This window comes from Heloderma suspectum, chromosome 9 (genome assembly GCF_057233095.1).
Source record: "Heloderma suspectum isolate Gila_16-S chromosome 9, 16-S_ref, whole genome shotgun sequence".
NCBI classification, from domain to species: Eukaryota; Metazoa; Chordata; class Lepidosauria; order Squamata; family Helodermatidae; genus Heloderma; species Heloderma suspectum.
Window position 1 is genome coordinate 26,092,683 of NC_139466.1, and position 22,008 is coordinate 26,114,690.

A 22,008-nucleotide genomic window follows, 5' to 3' on the forward strand; every position below is an offset into this window, starting at 1 on the left:
GATAGCATCGCAGATGCAATGAATATGAACTTGAGCACTCTCCGGGAGAGAGTGGAGGACAGGAAGGCCTGGCGTGCTATGGTCCATGGGGTCACGAAGAGTTGGACACGACTTAATGACTGAACAACATTTATTACATCTACACACACACACACACACACCCCTAATGGTATTTTATACCATTTTTAATACACAGACTTCAAAATCCATATGCAAGTAACCAGTGGCCTATATGCAAAGGTTAAGGCTCTAATCCCTCCACACACTTATCTGGGAGTAAACTTAATTGAAAACAGTGAGATTTACTTCTAAGTACGCATGTATGGGATTGGACTGTAAGGCTACAACCCTAAACACAGTTACTTAGAAGTAAGCCCCATTGAACAGTGAGACTTACTTCTGAGAAAGCATCTATAAGACTGCACTGCACGATGCATTATTTTTGTTCTCTTGTAAGTATGGAATGTGTAGCAATTTAGAACATTTAAAGTGGAAATTGTCTTCTATTTCATCTTACCTTTTCCTGATGTTGTGTTCTTTTACTCTTTACCCTGTTATTGTTGTGTGGCCTGTTAAAGAAAAACATGTGAAAACTTTTAAAATATGTGGGAAACAAAATGCTGGACTGGATGGCCCTTTGGGTCTGATCCGGCAGGGCTCTTCTTATGTTCTTATGTCCTGGCTTGCAGACTTTCCTGCTGGGAGATCTAGCTGGCCTGCCCACTGCTGGAGACAGATGGCTGGACTAGATGGACCTTTGCTCTGACCTAGCAAGGCGATGTTTATGTTTATATGTGTCTCTGTGCCCATTATTTGGTTTAATGCAATCTCCTAGCTGGAGTGATTTGCTCATATTCCGAAGAATGACAGCCAATTAGGCTAAATCTGATGGCCTCAGCTTCCAGAACGAAAGATTAGAAGAGAATGGTGACACACGATGAAGAGATGCTGGTGGAAGAGCATCTCCTCTGCATGCAGAAGGTCCTAAGTTCAATCCCTGGTTTTTCCAAGCATGGCTGGAAAAATTCCTGTTTGAATCCCTGGAGAGCAGCTGCCAGTGAGTGTTCCCCAAACTGGGCTAGATGGGTCAAAGATGTGACTCAACATAAAGCAGCTTCCTATGTTCCTGTGTCGTATGAGATATTCGGAGAACACAACTACCAAAGAATGGGAGAGCCTAATGTAGGAAGGTGCATCATGATGATGCTTAAAGAAGGAATTGCGGTCCAAATGGGTGAGTGGAACAGAGTTGCCACTTTTTCTATTAACACAGGGCTGATTCATCCCAAGCCTTGAGCTCCCGTCACCTGATGTTTCTTTGTAGCCAATGTGTGAATGGTTTCCCCTGAAAAGTAACTGAGCCAGCAACACAACCCATGTGAAAACTCTGTCTGTTTGCGGTCAGTTGCCCTGGGGCTGCAGCGCTGAAGGCAAGTACAATGCTGCCACCCGCCAGGGAAGCAAGGGCCACTCCTGCCTCCCAAAGAGAATGTTGTGGCCAGGGAGAGAACAGCATGGCCACATCCATCGGCCAGAGAAACAGCAGCTGTGACAGGGAGCTTGTTTCCTCCCCTCCCTGTCAGAAAGAACAATCAGCTCCAATGGCTAATTGTGGAACCATCCCATCAGCCATCATGATCTGGTGTGATCCATTAGCCAGTGTGAATTTGGGCTGGGTTTTTGTTGTTGTTGTTTTGGTATTATTACAGCTGGTTGCTTCAGGGCTGGCCCAAGACATTTTTCTGCCAAAGAGGGCACCCCCCTCCCCTTTGCACACACAGAAGCCAGCTGGACTGGTAGCTGAATCTTACTGCAGCACTGGCAATGGATAGCATCCCTCACCACACCTACGGCAGGTGGCTAGTTTAGGGGCCCAGCAGGGCTTGTGTGGCATACACTGCTGTGTCCTCAAACGGGGGGAGTTCATCTGAGGCAATGGCCTCTGCCTTCTGGCAGGGCTGGCCCCAGGCTGCTTGTAAGCCACCTTGAGAATTATTTGGTTGAAAAGCAGGCCATAAATCTTTCAAACAAATACATAACTTGGGGTGTTGGCTCCTTCACACGTATGATGCAAAGCCACAAATCGATGCTGCATTGGTCAAACGATCGAAATGCACACGGAAGCCAGTCCAGAGAGATTCTCTGTGCTTTGAGCAGCCACGGATCAAGCAACTATCAACAGGTGAAGCTTTTCTTAGCATGGAGATCCCAGTGAGTGTGTGAGGGGCGAGAGGTTTCACCTATGGAAACAGCCTAGGAATTCATAACTGGGGAGGGAGAAATAGTTCTCTGGGGGCGGGGGTAGGACTGGGGCGGGGATGCAGAGGGAGTAAGCCTGCTGGCCTTGAACCATGCCTAGCGAAGTGGGGGAGAGGTACATCTTTGCAAATCAAGCAGGCACCCCTGCCTTCTCCAACCTGGTGCCCTCCACAGCTTTGGGACAACCACCCCCAGCATTCCTGCCAATTGACCATGCTGGCTAGGGCTGATGGGAGCTGAAGTCCAACACATCTGGAGGGCACCGTTGTGCGGAAGGCTGCTGGTACCAGTGGTGCAGGCAGGTCATTTTAGACGCTGGACTTAACTCTGGACGTAATGGTCTTACAGGGGTGCAGGTGGTCCTGCTGTGTTTGCCCCCCGTCCCCCCCCCGTCCCCCCCCCCCGCTCATTCTGCTGAGCGGAGCCCTAGGCTTGTGCCCGAAAGTCCTGCCCGGACGGCACCATTGCCTGTGTAATAAAAGTGAATGCCAGCATGGAGGTAGCAGAAATCTCGGGGGGGGGGGGAGTGGAAGGAAGAGGGGTCTAGTATCTGAGATCTTTGGCGGGGGGGGGGAGCGGTCGGCAGAAGGGAGTTGCCGCATGAATGGGGCGTGTGTGTGCGTGCCCTCGCTGGGGTGTGCGTGCGCGTGTGTCACGGAGAGCCCTCTTAGGGGAGGGGCCACCCCAGATGGGCGGGCAGGAGGGGGCGTCCTTTCGCGGGGGGGCGTCCTTCTCCGCCGCAGGAGGCTGCGCGGGCGTGTGGGGCGGGGGGAGTGTTGGGGAGGGTGGGGAAAGCTGCTGCTGCTGCTGGGGGGGGCGTGGAGGCGGCCACATGACCGCGCGGGCCGCGAGCCAAGGCGGCCGGTCTGGGTCTTCCCCGACGCCCGCCTACAAATGCCGCCGGGCCGCGGCGGGAGCGGGCGCATTCGCTGCTGCTGCCGCCGCCGCGACGACTCCTGCAGCCGGCTGGCGCTGCTCGGCCCTCGGCGGCGGCGCGATGGGCGTGCGGCGCTGGCTGCTGGCGCTGCTGCTGCTCTGGCTGGCGCTCAGCCCCGGCGCCGGAGGTGGGTGGCCGCTCGCTCGCTCGCTCGCTCGCCGCGCGGGTCGCCCGGCTGGCCGGCTGGGAGGCGCGCTCCGCCCGGCGCTGCCTTGCCGGGGAAGCGCCCTCCCGCGCCGCCGGCCGGGCCGGGCCGGGCCGGCTCTCCCCTGGCCTCCCCCGCCCTGGCCTGGCCGGGTCGCTCGGGCCATGCGGGGCCGTGCCAGGCGCCGCCGCCCGGGGACGAGGGCGAAGAAGGGGCGGGCTGGCATGGGCGGCGCTGGCCGACCTTGCCGGCGGCGCCCCCGGGACGGGAGGCAGCGCCTGTTGCAGCCAGGCGCCTGGCCAGCGGGGGCTGGTGGCTCCGGTTCCGGCGGGGCTGTGCACCCCCCGGATTTCGGTCAGAACCAGCCAGAACGCCAAAGGAGCTGTCCAAGGTGCTGAGCCCCACCCCCAACGAGCTTCAGCACCTCGGATAGCTCCGTCAGAGTTCTGGCTGCTTCTGACCGAAGCCCAGAAGGGATGCATAGCCCCGCCGAAATCGGAGCCACCAGCCCCCCTGAGCCCGGCCCCCCAAGCATGCGTGCCTTTCCTCTGCCTGGCTGGCTCTCTAGCCAAGGGGCGGCGGCGGCGGCGGGGGGGGGGGCGATCCTTAGCAGACTTGCTCCCCGCCCCCCAGCACATTGCAACCAATGGGGCTGCCCCTCATATTTGGGTACATGACCTTTCCTTCCCTCCCCCTCAACAGAGCCCTCTTACCTAGGGTGTGTGGCGGGATGCGTGGGGGTTTATATAAGGTTTCACCCGAAGGTGTCCTTGCCAGCACAGGCACGGGTCGTCGCGTCTCTTTCTGTAAAATTCAAAGCAGCCACTCGAGAGGCAGAAATTCAACAGGTGAAGCATCGCCTTGGCCGGGGAAGACTTCACCTGTTGAATGCTTGTCCTGCCGCTGCTGTTGAAGGCATGGGATCGAGGGGAGAGGGGAAAGGGGAAATGACGGTGGCACAGCTGTAGCCTGGAAACCTTTGGCCACTTGGAAAAGGGCTGCAGGGTCGGTTGGGAAGAAAACGGGGCTGGGGAGGTGTCTCCAGGTGGGAGCTTCATTGGGGTGCCACATGTGGTGGGAGGTAGCCACAAAGCAGTGATGATGTTGATGGGGAGGCTTTGTACCGCCCTGGGGTGGGTGGGGGTGGTTAAAGAGCCAGAGTAACAGCAGCTGACGGGACAGAGCACCTGACCCTTCGGTCTGTGTCAGCAGATGCCAACGGTTCGCAGCGAACACAAGAGCTCAGCACGTCCCCCTCTTGGCATGGCCAGGCCCCGACTCACCCCATGTGGCGCTTTCGAGTGCTGTTTCGTGGCCAGTCTGGGGTGGATAGAGGCTGGCACCAGCCACCGCTGCTGGTCTGCATGCCTAGATTCTCTTGCAGGTAGTGCTAATGGACAAGGTGAATTTGATGCAGGCTGGATAGTCCCAAACCCCATTTCCGCTGCTGGAACTCAGCCCAGGAACCTGTGAAGAGGCAGTGCCTCTGAGCATGGGCAGAGAGTGCTTTGTCATCCTCTCTGATATGTAACTATGGCTGGCCTCCCCACCTCTGGAATCAGGGATGAGGGCTATCCGAGCTTCCAATTAAGCTTGAGCTGCTGCATTTGCATCACCCTTTCCTCCCTCTTCAACATTTCTTGGACTTGGCTTAAGTCCCCTCCTTGTCTTCCTCGATTCCTGCCCCATAGTGCCTGCGTAGGGAGCATCCAGGAGCATTTATGAAGGCACTGGGTAGTGAGGTACCATTTTGATGGGATGGAGAGATGGTGGGCAACTGAGAGAGAGCCAGAGTGGTGAAGTGGGTGGGTGTACAGGGAGCTAAAGTAGGAAGCTATGTTGATCTGCTCGCCAAGATGGTCAAATGCTGAGAGGAGATGGTTTGTGTCCCCCTTCCTCCATTAACTCTGTCAGTCAAGCTTGCTGATGTATAAGCCAAAGTTTCTGGCATCCTAACCCTCACTGAATATAACTGTATGTGTGTGTGTCAGATTTCAAATGTGCAGAATAAATATGCAGTTAGAATGTAACATGTGATGGTGAACGTGGATTTTTCACATTGATCTGATTGGGGTGATCATATCCTGGCCAAATAAGCTGAGATATAAACAAACCTTTGCTCCCATGCTTTTCCTGCTCCTTTTGGCATGAGTCAGTTAAAACTGGAAGTCTTCGGTTAACCATAGTTTCCTCTTTCATCCGAACTGGGAAATGATGGTTATGAGGTTTGGAACACATCAGATTCTTAAACCACGGCTCAAAGTTGACTTAAGATCCTTGCTTGTTCCAAACCTGGTAACCTTAGTTTGGATGGAACGGGAAACTATGGTTGTTGGAGACTTCTGGCTTTAACTGACTGTGCTAAGAAGGAGGGAGGGAAGGGGCGGAGCAAGCTGGCACAAGCCTCATTCATATTACGCCAAGACAGCATCATCCGAATCGGGCCATGTGTGTATGGCAACGCCCCCCTTCCCCGGTGCTGCTCACTAGAAGAGAATAACCATACCTATCATTTATAGGTGGATCGAAAGTAGAGCTCCAGATGTTTTGGATTTCAATTCCCAGCATTCCTAACCATTGGCCATGCTGGCAGGGACGTCTGAGAATCGAAGTCCAAAACATGTGGAGATCTGTTTTCTGCCCACCCCTGATTTATAGGGCTCTAGACTGATCAAGATGTGCCATGTAGATGATCGCAGTACAAAACCGACCCTGAAAGATGGGCTGGTGTTACCCCTATGCTGCATGTATGGGGGTATAGGTGGGGAGAGGGTGGCTTGCCCAAGGCCGCACTGGGTGACTGAACGGCAGAGGTTGACATTTGAACTTGGGACCTCCTTGTTCACTGCAATCCTATACTTGCTTGCTTGGGTATAAGCTCCATCGAACATGGCAGGGCTTACTTCCAAGTGTGTGTGCTTAGGGCTGGGCTGCCAGCCACCCACTCTGACAACTGCCACACAGGTTCCCAGAATTCCTGACACGGAAAGCAAACATCCGTAACATGCGAAGAAGTGGCTCCGAGTAACTAGTAGAATTGGAAGGGGAGCTCCGAGCCACAGCTGTTTGCGATCAGCCTGCCCAGGATGATATTAGGAAGGAGCAAGGCATGTTGGGAGGGGAGGGTGAAAGAGGACGGAATAAACGCCGGGGATAAACGAGGGTGGAAGGTGAAGCGATTGTGCCGCTTGAAAAGAAAGCAAAACCGATGCCTTAATTAGCGGTGGGGGGGTCGGAGGACAGACCTGCCGTGGCCCTCCCTGCACTGAGCCTCCTAAATCCTGCAGGTCAGCTGTGCAGATCAGTAACTTCCTTGCTCATGCAAACATTCCCCTCGATGTGGTGTTTGTGTGCTTTGCGCCCTGCCTTTCACTGAAGGCATGCTGTTGTAGTGTTTGGTCATAAGCTGTGATGCAAGGAGCAGTGGTAGCAGCAGCAGCAGCAGCAGCAAAGGTCTCTTGTGACCTGACCGGTGCACCTGCCAAGAGCAAAGGGTTGTCAAGGCCTCCTCCTATTCTGCATTTGCAAATCAACAGGCCTCACTGGACAGGTGGGCTTTACTCCCATCACAGGCCAAGCTGGTTCTCTTCCTCCACGATGGGTTCAGGTGTACACGGAGGGGATTTCCTGGACAGCTAGCGGCAGGCTGATGAAGAAATGGTTGATTCCCTTCCATTAACTCCACAAGTAAATGCGTGCACTTTGGGAAAGAGTGGGCGTTTACGCAAAGGGAATGCAGAAAGGGCAGGAGAAAGGCGGGAGTTGGAAATGCTCTGTGAGGGTCCCACAGCAGGGCTGGCCCTTGGTGTGCAGACAGAGGCTGCTTCTCTGCTGTGCCACAGGGTAGTGCCCACTTGCATCATCCACAGAGTGTGCCAGAGTGGTTGGATGTATGTGTTTCCCCCGAAACCTCAAGTCAGGACCCTGTGTTTCCTTTGTAAGAGCAGGTTGTGTGTTGAGGTTGCAGGCTCAAATTAGGAGTTGCTAATCTGGGTTAGTTTAAGACACTTGAACCACTTTACCAGTTTCCAGAGGGGTAGTCATGCTAGGCCATTGCAGCAACAATGACGAAAGAGACTTGTGGTACCTTGAAGGCTAACACATTTATTATACTATACACTCTTGTGGAATAGAGTCCGCTTCATGCATCTGATGAAGCTAACTCTGGTTCACAAAGTCTTGTGCCTAAAAGACCTTGAAGGTGCCACAAGACTCTTTGTTGCTTTAATCCATTTGTCATGCTTTATTGTACTCAAGCAGTGCTAAAAGTTTGGATTGTCAAGACATCCCTATAGAGTGCAGATATTAATGCAAGTTAGCACAGAACTGAGGGAGGTTACAGTTCTGGGTTAACTGGAGTACTAGGACGTTGCATTGTGTAGGTCAGGATGGACAGACTTCATGTTTCGTGGTCTAGTTTGTTTTTTGCTAGATATCCTGTGATCCATGAACTGTGGTCAGGTATCAAAGACATACAATTGGAATTAACAAAATTCTGAGCCCAAGGATTTGTTTTGAGTACCAGGATTCCCTTCCACGCACAAATCCACTCGTGGTTACCCCGACTTCGCTTCAGCAGGTGGTGGTCATTTTGTTGCTCTTGTTAAACACTTGTGAGTCAGAAATCTTAGCTGACCTACTGCAAATAACAAAGAGATCTGCCAGTAGATCCTTCTGCCCACCGCTGGGGTATGTGATATTAGATACCTACCTATTTTCCTGTCTCCCCATTGGAGTTAAATGGAGAACATGATGTCAGTTCTTAATCATTAGCAAGTGCCATAAAATAGAGAAATGGCCTTCAAATCAACAGATTTTAAAAGTGTCCCCCCTACCCCTTGTCAGTCTTTTGAAATATAGACTTCTATCCTAGCATAAACCTCATATTATGATTATAGCTATCAAAGTGCATAGTGCTTTATAGAGTATGAGAGGGCAGGTCTCTGCCCTGAGGAGTGTACATTCTAAAATTTGACCCAGGAAAACAGAGGAAGGGGAGGGAATCTTACATACCCAGTAGGGCAAAGAACTTGAAATGAGATGCTTACAATTGGTCACCTAGGCTTATCATCTCAAAAGCTCCTTCCAGTCACTCCAGTTCTGAGATTCGTAATAAAATTGTGTGATTTAGGGCCAAATGACATGTGATGGTAAATACACCACTGATTGCTGTGTGTATCTTTGTTTTACTTCAGGTGGTAGTGGGCTCTCCCATACTGGAGACATTCAAGATGAGGCTGGACAGCTATCTGTCGGGGATGCTCTGACTTGGATTCCTGCATTGAGCAGGGGGTTGGACTGGATGGCCTTGTGGGCCCCTTCGAACCCTACTATTCTATGATTCTGTGGCAGGTGCCTGGGGGGTTAAATAGAATTGGGACTGTGGAGCACAGGGAGGAGGGGTTCACCCCCCCCCACGGTTCCAATGAAAATCCACCTCCCCTGGCTGCTGTTATCCTGTGGAGGGGGACTTCTCATTGAAGCTCCTGTTAGCAGCCCAGAAAGAGGAAGGGCGTGTTCATGCAATGGAGCCACTGGGAAAGCTGGATTCGAAAAGAGTGACTGGATAACTTGCTTGACAGTAGGTCTATCTATTGGTGGCTGCTACCGTCTTCAGTCCCAGCTTCTGCCAACCTAGCAGTTCGAAAGCAAGAAATTGCAAGTAGATAAATAGGTACCGCTTCGGCGGGAAAGGTAACAGCGTTCCGTGCACCTTGGTGTACAGTCATGCCGGCCACGTGACCACGGAAGCATCTTCGGCCAGCGCTGGCTCTTCGGCTTAGAAATGGAGATGAGCACCACACCCTAGAGTCGGACACGACTGGTTGGGGACACCTTTACCTTTACCTTTTACACAGGAGAGCCAAAACAGCATCCTCTGTTTTCAGAGGTAGTATGTACCATTGTTTACCAGATGCTGGATTTTAAACTGGGAACGATTATCTCCTGAAACAAGTTGGTGAGCATGCTGCGGAACTAGTCCAGGCCATTGTTAGCAATAGTTTTGTCTCTTGGAGACATTCTTCATGGAAATTAAATAGCCCTTCCCTTAATGTAGCCAGTTATTATGTAATTCACTGACAAAAAATAGCATTTCTTCAAGGCAAAGCAATGCAATCCCATCTAGGCCGTGTCTTTGTCATTTTCCCCATCACTGGCTCAGCTTGGATTGTTGCCATGGATCCTAATTTAAAGAAAAGAGCCTCTGATGCTGCCCCCAGCAACATATCTAGTTCTGGTGCGTGTCAGGCGGACGCCTGCTACCATGCAGGTCTCGCTGATGGGCCTTTGTTGACAGGAATTTGATGCTCTTCCTCCCCGCTGCCCCCACCCCAATAACAGCCAGGACAAAGCGCTTTTCATGGCAATAACAAACCCCATCCTGTCAAGGCAGCACAGTCTGGAAAGCAAAGCCAAGACAACAGCCCAGAGCGAGTCCAGAAAAGTGCCATCTCCACTGCCACATGGCCAGCAAAGGGTGCCTCAGCCTACACCACTGTGGGAACAGGCTCCCAAATGGGCCACCGCACCCTGGCATCCTTGCCTCTAGTACCGCAGCGGCTGGAGCCATGGGAAGAAATGGGCCGTGTTCCTTCCAGCTCCTTGGAAAGCCCCTCCACAAAATGCCGAGGAAACAGCAAAAAGCTGCCAGGCTCCCTAACCCATCTTTATTCATGTATTAAGATCACAAAGCAAAAACTGCTGAAAGAAAGAAGTTGAGGCAACATAAACATTGCAGTGGAGATTAAAATAATCCAGTTAACATAATCCAATAGATAGGCTGAAAGCCAGCCAAAAATGAGTTTTTCACACCCCGGTGAAATGCCATCAAAGAGGGGCTGGGGCATACCTCCAGAGGGAGGGGAGTCCAAAGCCTAGGTGTTCTACTGAAAAGGGCCTCTTTTGTGTTCCCAACAAACACAGGTCCGACGTTGGTGGGATGTGAAGTAGAGTCTCACCTGCAGATCCTCATTCCAGGGCAGGCTCATATTAGGAAGGCAACCCTTCAATGCTGTTTTGGGCTTTATAAAGGCCATTCAAAACCAGCACTTTGAGAGGGCACCGGAACAGACCGGCACTCCGTGCGACTGCTGCAGCAAGAGAGTCGCACGCTCCCTATAACCTGCTCTGGTCTTCAGTCTGGCTGCAGCATTTTGGACCAGCTGCAGTTTCCGAACCCTTTTCAAAGGCAGCCCCACATAGAGCATGTTGCAGTAGTCCAGACTGGAAGCAGCTAGGCAAGGCATGTGTCACCGTTGCCAATTCTTGTGTCTCGAGGAAAGGATGGAGTTGGTGCACCAGCTGAAGCAGGGCAAATACACCACTGGCAACGGTCATCACCTGTGCATCCAGGCTCAAACCGGAGTCGAGGAGTATTCCCAAATGGTGACTGATCCTTTGAAGGGGTGTGCTGCTACCCCATCTAAAACTGGCTGAACTCCCACCATTCCCCTATCCATACTCTTGTGGACCACAAAAACCTCTGTCTTGTTTGGATTGCATTTCAGTTTGTTCACCCTCATCCAGTCTATTACTAACCTCAAACACTTAATTTTGAGTCCCTCTGGGGTGAATACCTAGGCAGCTTTTATTTCAAAGTTTAGATATGTTGGTTCCTTGCAGCCCAGGCATTGTGGGGCACTTCAGCTCACAGGGGTTGTCCCCACCACCCCGCACCTGGTGATAGTGGATAACATTGGTTCTTTAGTGCACATGGCCAGCATCTAGAACTTGCTATGGAAGTATCCTGGGAGATACAAACTACATTATAAGAACATAAGAATAGCTATGCTGGATCAGGGCAAAGGTCCATCTAGTCCAACATTCTGTTCACACAGTGGCCAACCAGCTGTTGACCAGGAACCCACAAGCAGGGCATGAGCACAACAGTGCCCTCCCACTCATGTTCCCCAGCAAATGGTGTACATAGGCTCACTGCCTCTGGTACTGGAGGTAGCACATAGCCATCAGGACTAGTAGCCATTGATCACCTTTTCCTCCAGGAGGAGGAGAAGGCTTATCTTCAGGTGCTGGCAGTGTTCTAGGTGAACAAGGCACACAGCTGAGTCTGGATGAGTCCTAATGCTTCATCAAGAAGTGCAAATCAGGTTCTGCATTGAATCCACAGCGCTGTGCCAAGGGACGATTACGCACTGCGTGTGTGGCAGTGTGCAGGGAAGTTGCGCAACAAATGTTGCAGAGCAGCGGAGTTTGCTGTGCCCACATCCGTCTGGGGTCACCAGCAATGTCTGGGCTGGATCTTCCTGGGTTCTATGATACGGGTAGGCAACCTTGCGCCCTCCAGATGTTTTGGACTACAATTCCCATAAGCCCCAACCAGCATGGCCAGTGGTCAGGGAGCATGAGAATGGTAGTCCCAGACATCTGAAGGGCACCAGGTTGCTCAGCCCTGTATCTACGCTGTTGCCGATTCAAGAGATACAGTCACAGTGGAGGAGTGATGGGAAAGGTAACCAGCAGGTTGACATGAGCTGACTTGGGGCCTGTTTTCCCAGGGACGTTGGTTGCTCTGCTTTTTATGCTCCCTTCCTCCTAGCTATTCTTGGGGGGTGGGGTGGGGGCAAACTTCTGTCCTGCTCAGAATCTCCCATCAGGGAGATGAAGGGCCATGTGAACGGTGCTGGAAAGTTAAATGCGCCGGATCAATGTCCAACATTGTGGGACAGGGCAGGGGCAAGACAGGGAACTAAGCATGAGCCGAGAAGCAACACCCAGGAGGCTGCCCAGTTATAGTCCTTGGTTCAGGCCAGCCGGTATGGTTGGATGTGCGCATGGCAGAGAAGTGCCTGGTAGTAAGGGTGTGTGCAGGTGGAAAGGCCTAGAGCAGCCTTCCCCAACCTGGTGTACTCCAGATGAGTTGGACTACAACTCCCAGAATCCCCAGCCAGGAGACACCCACTACATTAACTGGACTGTTAACTGGGGAACCTGTTTTAAGAGAGGCCTCTCTTAATTCCTGCGGCAAGATCAGAACTGAGGAGGGTACCACCTCCCTTCCTTCAAATCTGTCCTCAAAGCTCACCCTTTCCATAAGGCCATTGGCATATCCCCCCTAGTTCTCATGCCTACATGTAACTTGGCCTGTAACTAAGCCAAAGCAGAGGAAACTGGAATAATCACATATTATTTCCGTCTTTAGCTCTGCCTCCACTTCCCTCTCCTCCTCCTGTTGTTTTGCCTGTGTCAAAATGTTAGAGTGTAAAGGCCTTGGGGCAGGGACTTGTCCTCCTGAAAGCTGTAAGATGCCCTGTGCATTAACAACCACTGTATAAATGAATAATAACATTGGCATCTGATGTGCAGGGCCTAGCGCACTGTGGGCAAGCAAAGAGAAGCGGATGAAGTTCTGGGGCTGAAGGAACCTTGTCCTGTATGGCACGGGCCAGCAGGAAACACTTCATCACTGAACGGCTCCTGTCTGGGGTAATTCAGGAAATGGGCCTTGAGGCCTGGGCCCATTGCCATGGCTACTAGGCAGTTTGCCTCAAGCAGGCTGAATAAGCCAGGCCTTAATCTTGGTTGGAGAGTGAGGTGCAATTCTGGATGTAGAAAGCCCACTGATGGGGTGGCAATGGGATGGGATACATTTGGAAGGATGGAAGGAAAAGGAAAGTATTATTTTTCCTCAATGGGGCTAATTCTTCCTCTGGGCAGATCCAGTGAGGTGAATAGCTGGGGAGGGGGGCTTCTTGTGGGACCCATTGGGCTTAGGGTCAGTGTGGTATAGTGGTTAGAGCAGTGTCCCCCCCCCCCAATGTTTTGGACTTTGACCTTGCATCAGTCCCATCTAGCATGTTCAATGGGAGTTGTAATTCAAAACATCTGGGGGGCACCAGGTTGGGAAAGCCTGGGTTAACGCATCAGACTAGGACTGGGGAGAACCTGATTCAGATCCCCATCAAGTCATGGAGCTCGGTCAGCTTGGGCCAGGCATCTTCTCTGGGCCTAATCTATCGCCCCCACCCCCACCCCACCTTTATGATCTGGGTGGTTAAAGGGGGTAGGTAGTTTTTCTTCCCTTTGCATATTTTATGAATGGGAAATCTGGTATAGAACACGGCGGCTCGCCTGATTAAAGGCAGCCACCTGTGCGATCACATCACTCCAGTGCTGAAGGAATTGCACTGGCTACCAGTTGTTTTCCGGGCCAAATTCAAGGTGCTGGTTTTGACCTATATGGTTCCGGCCCAGCCTATCTTAAGGAGCGCCTCCAGCAACACCAGACAGGCCGCTTAACAAGATCAGCCTCGGATGGCCTTCTCTCTGTCCCATCAGCCAGGACAGCTAGACTGGTGGGGACAAGGGAGAGGGCCTTTTCTGTGGTGGCCCCCACTCTGTGCAACTCCCCCCCAGGGAACTCTGCCATGCCCCCTCTTTAATGAGCTTCCGCCGTGCATTAAAAACGTGGTTGTTCAGGCAGGCATTTGGAGTGGGTTAGGGTATTTTAGAAAATGTTTTTACTGTAGAATTTTATTGTTATAAACTGTTTTATTGTACGCTGTACATCGCCCAGAGTGGCTTGGTGACCAGCCAGATGGGCGAGTAATAAATTTAATCATCATCATCATCATCTGCATGAGCAGGGCTTAATTTCAGCCAGGCTTCATATCTAGGAGTTGTATTGGTAGCAAATGATACAAGAGAGCTTTTTCTAAGCGTTTGCAGTGTGTTTCCTGCCAAGGGCCGGCCCTACCATAAGGCAGCGTGAGGAGGCCTCAGGTGGCAGATGCTGGGGTGTGTACAGGAGGGGAAGCACTGCTGTGTGTGTCATACATAGTCTGACCTGTGACCATGAAGCTCAGGTGCGGCAAAGGATGCTGTGCCATCATCACTGTCGAAATAAGTTTCGACTGCCAGTCCATCCACCTTCTGGATGTGGAATGGGGGGAGGACACCATCTTGCCTGTCACCTTGGGCAGCAAAATGTTTTGGGCACATCCCACCCTCCTGCCCTTAATAGATATGGGGGACACAGCTTCTAGGTGAACGGTTGTGGCCTCTTTGAATTCTCTCCCCTCAAAAAATGAGCCATTCTGTATCAGTGATTGTGAACAAGGTTCTAGCAGCTGGCACTCGGTACAGATGAACAGGCACGGAGGACAAAGGCCTGTTCATGCCTGTGTTGCATTAGAAACTGGAGGTGTAATTTGTTGGCACATTTTGAACTTCTTTATGCCCTGCGGAAGGAGGATACAAAGAGCTGTGTTGTGCCAGACCACTGATTCCACCTAGCTAGGACTGGTGGTGGCTCTCCAAGATCTCGAGTGGTCAAGATCCTTTAAGTAGAGATTCCAGAAACAGAACCTGCAACTAGAGATGGGTGAGAAATTTGTTAAGTTGATGTTTCTGTGCGAATTTACGCACTTCTTGAAACGAAACAAGCGGAATGCAGGTTGCCATTGAAATCCGTACATTTCTAAAGTTTGTGATGCAGTTCGCCAAAAAATTATGTACACAAAATACTGTTGTCATTGCACACAAAACTGCATATATTTCAAAAAAGTGTACAGAAATGCATGTGTTTGAAAAAAATGTGCACAAGAATGCTTTATTCAATGGAAAAAATAGCTTGAAAAAATACACATTGAAAATCTGCATAAAATCTGTCTGTTTGAAAAAAATGTGTACGAAAGCGTGTTTTTTTTAAATGTGCATAGAAATCTGTACATGCTTTTGTGCAGATTATCCCCCCCCCCCCACCTGATGCAGAATCAAGACAGAGTGAACTTCGCATTGGGGAAAAAATGAGAACCTGAACAAAGAAGAGCTTCACAGATTGGGCTGCCCTTAGGTGCAGCCCCTGCATGCAAAACATGTGCTCTCTTACTGAGCTCTGGCCTCATCTGCAACAGACAGCACTGCATGTTTTGGGAAAGGATGTACTGTAAGGTGGTCCTGAGTTTGATCCTGACCCTGTGCAGACCTCATAGAGCACAACACAAGGCAAGCAGAGAGGCTTGACACAGAAGGAAGCAGGAATGAACTGTGAGGAGAGGGGCTTATGTGACCTGATGAGGTCAGGAGATCTCCGGGAGATTCCAGCAATATCCTCTTTCCCCCCTACCCTGATGCATCCTCCTTAAAAGGAAGGAAATGGACATTGTGAGCTGGCAGGAATGGAGTCCTTCCCAGAGGCACAGGTTTTTCTGGGGATCCGAGAGTCTGCCCTTGCACCAGAGTGGGAAGGGGGTGGCGGCACATCACAGAATCCCCACACACACATACACTCGCTCCTACACTCAGCATGCCATCTTCTCTCATGTGGAATCACATTTAGCGAACAAAGGATTTGTAGCATATCCATGACCGAGTTTAATGAGTAACCAGCGCTTGCGGGTTCTGGGAGTGTGCCCTTCTGAAGAATGTTTGAAACACTAATTTCGTCATGCGCATTTCCTAACAGCAGAACGCATCAGCTCATGTGGGGCGTGCATACATTTTTTTTATGGCCCCCTTGCAGCATGTCACTCCCAGATCCAGTGCCTGCTAGCAAAAATGTTTAAATAGTTGCTGACTTGTGTGTTGATTCGCACATGCAGATGTATTGCTTGATTAGGGCCATGTGCACTCTGAGAATTTCATGGTCTTATTGTTCAGCTTCTTGAGAATTTCCCTCTTCTTTAAAAGAAGGCAAGTTTCTAGTCCTTAAGCTGTGAAGGTGTTTTTCTTTTTAGTGAAATCTAAAACCCAGAGGGACAGGGAAAAGTGGGATTTCCAGGAGTAGGTCTTCAGTGCCCCTTGTAGCTCTTTATACTTTCACAGAACTAGCAGAAGCAGTTTTATGCAAATATGTGCAAATCTGCATAACTTTGAGCCCCCCTTCAAAAAAAGAAACATTTAATATACCCTGCATGCTTGTATTTCACTTGGCTCTCAGCTGTATGTGTGAACTGCCTCTATTGGGAAAAAATAGTGCATTTTATGTGATGTCAGGGGATATAACTCTTCTTTATGGTGTTTGGGCTGTGATGTGCTTTTCACGCATGCAACAAGCCTTCGCTGCATGTTGCTGTTAATGACTGACAAAATGTGCGCTGGCCAACATGCCCTTCAGCAGATGATCCCATGCCAGGATGATAGGTATGTTTGACAGAGACGCACCTGTCATCTTTTAGGTACAGATCAAGGATGTACCAGGAACTTTGCGCACTCTGGGAATGTAAGCTTTACATATGCCTATTTTTGTACAGTTGGAGCATATGAAATGGCTGTGGAATAGCTGCCAACTTCTTTTGTAGCTTAACTTGTTCTTCCAGGCACTGATTTTTGCCCAGGTATGTGTGTGTGTGTTTTGCACACACACACATAATTTGGTACCAGGTGCAGAATTCAGTGTTGTGATAATCTCAGGTCTCTCTCTCTCTCTCTCTCTCTGCCCCTACACAAGATTCTAGTTCCTTGTTGCTGCAGTTTTTGAGAGTTGGTATTATTGAATGAGGCATCATTGACCTTGGTACACTTGCAAATACTTACAAAGTTCTTACTCGCAAAGATGTGTGGCCAAACACTGGCAAACTAGCGCACTCTCTTTACAGTGCAAACCTGTGCATGTTTATACTGTGTTTAATGTGGCGTACTGCCAGGTGAGCGTGCAAAGGATCACAGCTTAAATTATTTTAGGACTTGTGGGGTAGAAGGTGTTGTTGTTACAGCAACAACAATATTGCTCCTTTCTTGTTTATAAGCATGCTTTGGGCGTGGGGGATCAATGAGACAACTGGGACCTGCAACAAAATGTTGCAGTGTAGAGTGCTCCTGCTCAAGATACAAACTATTCCATCCCCCCTACGCTGCTTTTTTGATGCCTCCATGCCCACTGAGCACGCTGGGCTGAGCAGCCCCAGACCTCATTGGGCAGTTTGGGGGCCGCCCCGCTCCCTTTTAAGTTTTTTTTCTAAATATTTTTGTACTTCTGCAGATCTTGGGAGTTCCCTCAAGCCTGCCAGTACCTCCCTCTTGTAGGTAGCTTGTTTCAGTTACATAATCAATGGCACTCACAGCCTGAACATTGGAAATAGAGGGATTTTTCTTTTAAAGTGTGTGTTTTATATATGAATAGCTTGGCAGACTCTGGAAGATTAGGATGCAGATTCATGTGGTGACCTTCTGCTTTTTCTCTCTTCTCAGGACCACTGTCCAAGGCATCTGATGGGAAGGAACCTGGGGAAGGGCCCATCTTGAACCTGGTGCATCCCAAGGGGGTTCGGAGTGCTGTGGGGCAGCGGCAGAATGGCTGGCGGAAGTACCGCCGTCCTCGCCCCCGCCTCTCGCACAAGGGGCCCATGCCTTTCTAGTGCAGGTAAGAGAACGCCAGTGCTCCTGGCAGGGTGAAGGAAGCGTGGGGTCGGCGGGTATAGACTAGGGACAATTCAGTGCCAACATCCAGAGTGTTTTGATTCTCTGGCAGCAGCAGTGGCTATGATGGAGAGAGGATCTTACTGTAGTGTTTCCCAAAGCACGGGGAGAATTCTAAAGTGGCTCCCTTCTTTGGCCTTGAATAGAGATCTCCTGAGGTTATTTCAAGGGTGGTGGCCACTGCATTTGGGTCTGGGGGAGCCGGCCTAGCGCGTGTCCAAAAGAGGATGCTAGAGAGATGCCCAGATGTATTTGTGTCATGTATTTCTCTACTGCATGTTTATTGCTAACGTTTGCCTTCAAGAAAAGAATGTGTTGCACCATATGTAACCTCCTCCTTTAGAGGGTGCTAGACATTATTCGCCCCACCCCCAGACAGGAGAACCTGGCTCAACATGGGATAGGGGAGAAATGCTGGCCTGTGGGGCATTCAGTGCAAGCAATCCAGGGAAGGGAGATTGTCTTTCCAGAATGCTGATTTCATGTTTATCTTTGTCTGCAGGATCAGTGCCCTGAAAAAACCTGCCTTTTGTGTTCTCTCTGCTTGATATACCCTCTGCTTGTGCAGGGCTCTCACCTGTGGCAGAACATGAGCTTACCTGTCTCTTTGCTGCCCTGGACAGCACTGGGCAGAAGGGTGTGTGAGTGCAGCGTCACCTTCTCCTGTTGTCTCTAAGTGTTTCATACTCAGGCTGGTTTCCATGGGTGGCCCCTCTCCTACCTACACCCCCCCCTCTCTCTTTCTCTTTGCCTTGCAAAGTGACTGTTAGCAGAGCCTGAGGCTTAGAGGGTTACCCAGAAGGGAAGAGAGGAGGAAACGGGCAGCGCCGGGTCTGCAGGGACCCCTTTGCCTCACCTCTCTCATGGAAGGAGGTGCCCTGCTTACCGTTGCTGGAGAGACACGCCCAGGTGTGGCTTGTAGCAAAGCCACGTCTGTCCACCTACCCCGCTGCTAGGCCACTGCTGCAGCCGAGGGTGCAGCAGGAGCCAGAAGGCCTTTGGCCTGTGAGAAGCACTTTTTTGTCAGATGGACAGCATCTCTTCCCAGGTCTCTCCAGCATCCCATTTAGCATCTGTCCCGTCACAGGGCATTCTCAGCAGGGCAGCCATCATGGCCTCCCGCTTGGTGAGGCTCCTGTGCTTTTGACAACTGCATGAGATGCAGCTAAAGCAGACTTCCGCAACCTGCTGCCCTCCAGAGGTGTGGGACTACAACTCCCATCATCCCCAGCCAGCCTGCTATCTAGGGGTGATGGAAGTTGTAGCCCCACACCTCTGGAGGGCAGCAGGTTGCGGAAGGCTGAGCTAAAGCAATCTCCTTCGATACAGCTCCATGCCAGGGAAAAGGTGCTCCTGCTAAATTTCTTCCTGTCTTACAGCTTTCAGGTATAGGAGGCCTAGCAGCGGGGAAAGTGGCAACTATATTCTGGGAGCTCAGTCCTGTGTCTGCATTAGGCTAGGCCTCTTTCACGCCTAGGCCTTTCCTGGTGCAGAATTTGGATTTATTTTAGCACCCATGGCCCTGCTTCTAAATATGGATGGATTCCGAAAAGCTCTGCCAAACACGATCCCTGTGCCTTTTTGAAAAGCAAGTTTTGACCAACCAGGGCAGGTGCCTGTCTGTTACACTTCGCCCTTCGCTCCCTTTAGATGCTGTCTGCAGTGAGGTGAGCCAGGATGTAGTTCTGCTGGCCAAGCCGCTTGGCAGCTTGACTTCCTTTCCAAAGCAGCAGCTGCTGCTGTAGCAAGCAATGAGGGTGCAGCACCCACTGTCTTTGGCCATAGGGTGAGACACTCATCCCAAGCAAGATCAGGTAGTGACCTAGCAAGAGCCAGGGATGTCAGAGGAATCCATCCAGGGGGTGAAGTTGGCTGGGCTTTCAGTAGCTTGCTAAGCTGCAAGCTGGCCCAACTCAATCTGCATGAGTCGGGCCAGCTCACGGATTTCTCCCCCCCGCCCAAATCGCCATTTGCACAAAATGCAGCCTTAAATTGTGCAGTTTCCTCATACTGGAGCCGTAAATGTCTTAATTTTGCTTTGCGCAAATCACACAATTTTGGATGTAATTTGTGCAAATGGTGATTTTACAGACACCCCCCACCCCTGAGAAATGCCCTAGATTCTGGGGAAAAGCCCGTGGCTCAGCTTGCAAATGGAAGTTGAGCCAGGGGCTGCGGGGAAGTCCACTGAGCCTCAAAAGGGCCAGATTTCCCCTGCCGACCATCCCTAGTGAGAGCTGATAGGACAAATAGGCCATGAGTTGCAAATCGGGACGTTTTGGATCCTTAAAAACTTGGGTCACTAGGTGGCCTTATGCAAACGACTTTTCTCTCAGCCTGTGTGCAAGGTGCAGGGTTAATAATCTGGACCTACCTTACAGGGGTGTTGTAAGGATTACTGAGATAAACATGTAAATGCTCTTCAAACACTTGAAATGTGCTGTGTTAAGTGCTAAGTGTTGTTGTCGTGGGCTGATACGGTTTGGAGAGGCCTTTTAAAAAATTATTTCATTCACTTTTGCTTGTGGCTTCAGCACATGTTATGCACTCAAGGAGGGCGTCCCTAGGTAGGAGTGGGTGCGCCCGCTGTCTGGATTTGCACTTGAGTGGCTTGGGCCAGGGGGACATGGTGGGAGCAAACAGCATCTAACCGTGTGCAGGAGCCTGGGGTGGAAGCTCACATCTGTGTAGCCTTTTTTTCAGGTGGCTGTTGACTTTCTTTGTATAAAACACTAATTTATACCAGTTGGGGACATCTTATTGTGTAAAATCCTTGCTGGTAACTGGTTTTTTGTGTGTGTCTGTAAAGATTTGTTCAATGTAAATATAGCTTTATAATAAAGAGATATGAAAACAATAAACTCTTATTTTTTTGGGAGTTGCAAGCAGTGTTTTTTTCTTCCCTTCCTCTCCTCTCCTTATTTGAGCCATTAGAAAATCTCTTCCCCCACCTAGAAAAACAACACCCTAGGGCCTTCCTTAGGAACATAGGAAGCTGCCTTATAGTAGCTCAGACTCTATTGGAAGTGGCTTGGAAAAATCTTTCCCAGCACCTGCTACCCAATTCTTTTAGCTCTTATTTATTTATTTATTTATTTATTTAATTTATTGGTCATCCAGCCACTCTGCATGTGACAGAAAAAAGTCCTACAGTTCCCAGCATGCCCCAGCCAGCCATGCTGGCTGGGGCATGCTGGGAGTTGTAGGACTTTTTCTAACATGCATAGGATTGCGCCCTTAAGTGGCGATGCCAGGAATTGAGCCTGCGACCTTTTGCATGCAAAAAGGTCTACAGAGCTATGCGCTCCAGTCTCCCTCAAAATTTTCTATAGTACAGGACGCCAGCCCAGTAAGTGGGACTGGCCCAGGATTCAAGCCCAACTCCACTCATCTCTTAAGTGAGAATCAGATCCTTAGCCCAGCAAGGCCGACTTTTTTTATCATTGCCGGGACTGCCTTTAGGCTGAAATGTAATGAATAACAGTTATGCGAGTAGGCTAAGACCCTGGGAAAGAAGAGGCCCAGTCTTGGGTTCCTGGAGGCAAACACTGCAGGACAAACGCTGGCATGAAGCAGCAACTGTAAGCTAAGCTGGAAGAGCCTTTAGAGCAGGCTTACGTGTACAAGTCTATTGCTCCACAACACTTGATGATTCACACATGAATGTGTGAACTGCCCCTAAGACTATGAATATGGTGTGATGGAAAAGCTTAATAAACTTCATACAACTGAAGGAAGATGAGTATAATAGATTTGCCTTCACTTGGAAATACTTTATCATTTTTTGGCAAAACAAAGACCACTTTTCAACTGATGCAAGACATCTGCTGAATATGTTGTAATCTGTCCCACCCTCTTTGATACACTAGTTCAAGATTACGTGTATTAATTTGTTTATTCTCTCTCTCTCTCTCTCTCTCACACACACACACACACAAATATAAAACAGCTTGCTCAGTGACTGATTTATAGCTGCTGTTTGCACATGCAAGTTCAGCCTCATATCCCATTCGCCATTGGAGAAGCTGCTAGAAACAGGGAAGGGGGTGGGGGAAAGAAGAATTTGCAAAGCAAATTACTGTATCTCAATCTCTGCAAAAATTCTCACATGTTCAAATGGAGAGTTTCCCTCCACCCCAATATTTTCCCCTCCACCCCAATATTTTTCCCCTCCACCCAGTATTTTTCCATTTTTGATATTTTGCTGGGTTGGGCTGGGGGAAGGTATATGTAGTATTACATTTGACATGATGGTACCTACCATTTGTTGCCTTTAAAATGCATCAAGAAT

At 50.2% G+C, this 22,008-nt stretch overlaps 1 protein-coding gene across 1 annotated transcript; it reads left to right on the forward strand.

The window, feature by feature from the left end:
- The first annotated feature begins 3,052 nt into the window (after positions 1-3,052).
- APLN (apelin) lies at positions 3,053-20,598 on the forward strand. Its single transcript, XM_084813945.1, has 4 exons — positions 3,053-3,323; positions 17,490-17,661; positions 18,220-18,887; positions 19,004-20,598. Exons 1-2 carry the CDS (start codon positions 3,092-3,094, stop codon positions 17,654-17,656), a joined length of 399 nt encoding a protein of 132 aa, XP_084670071.1. The 5' UTR covers positions 3,053-3,091; the 3' UTR covers positions 17,657-17,661; positions 18,220-18,887; positions 19,004-20,598.
- The last annotated feature ends 1,410 nt before the right edge of the window (positions 20,599-22,008 follow it).

Coding starts and splice junctions, on each gene's coding strand:
- APLN (XM_084813945.1), top strand. CDS start 3,092: ATGACCGCGCGGGCCGCGAGCCAAGGCGGCCGGTCTGGGTCTTCCCCG. Junction 3,324..17,489: donor GCTCAGCCCCGGCGCCGGAG/GTGGGTGGCCGC, acceptor CTCTCTTCTCAG/GACCACTGTCCAAGGCATCT.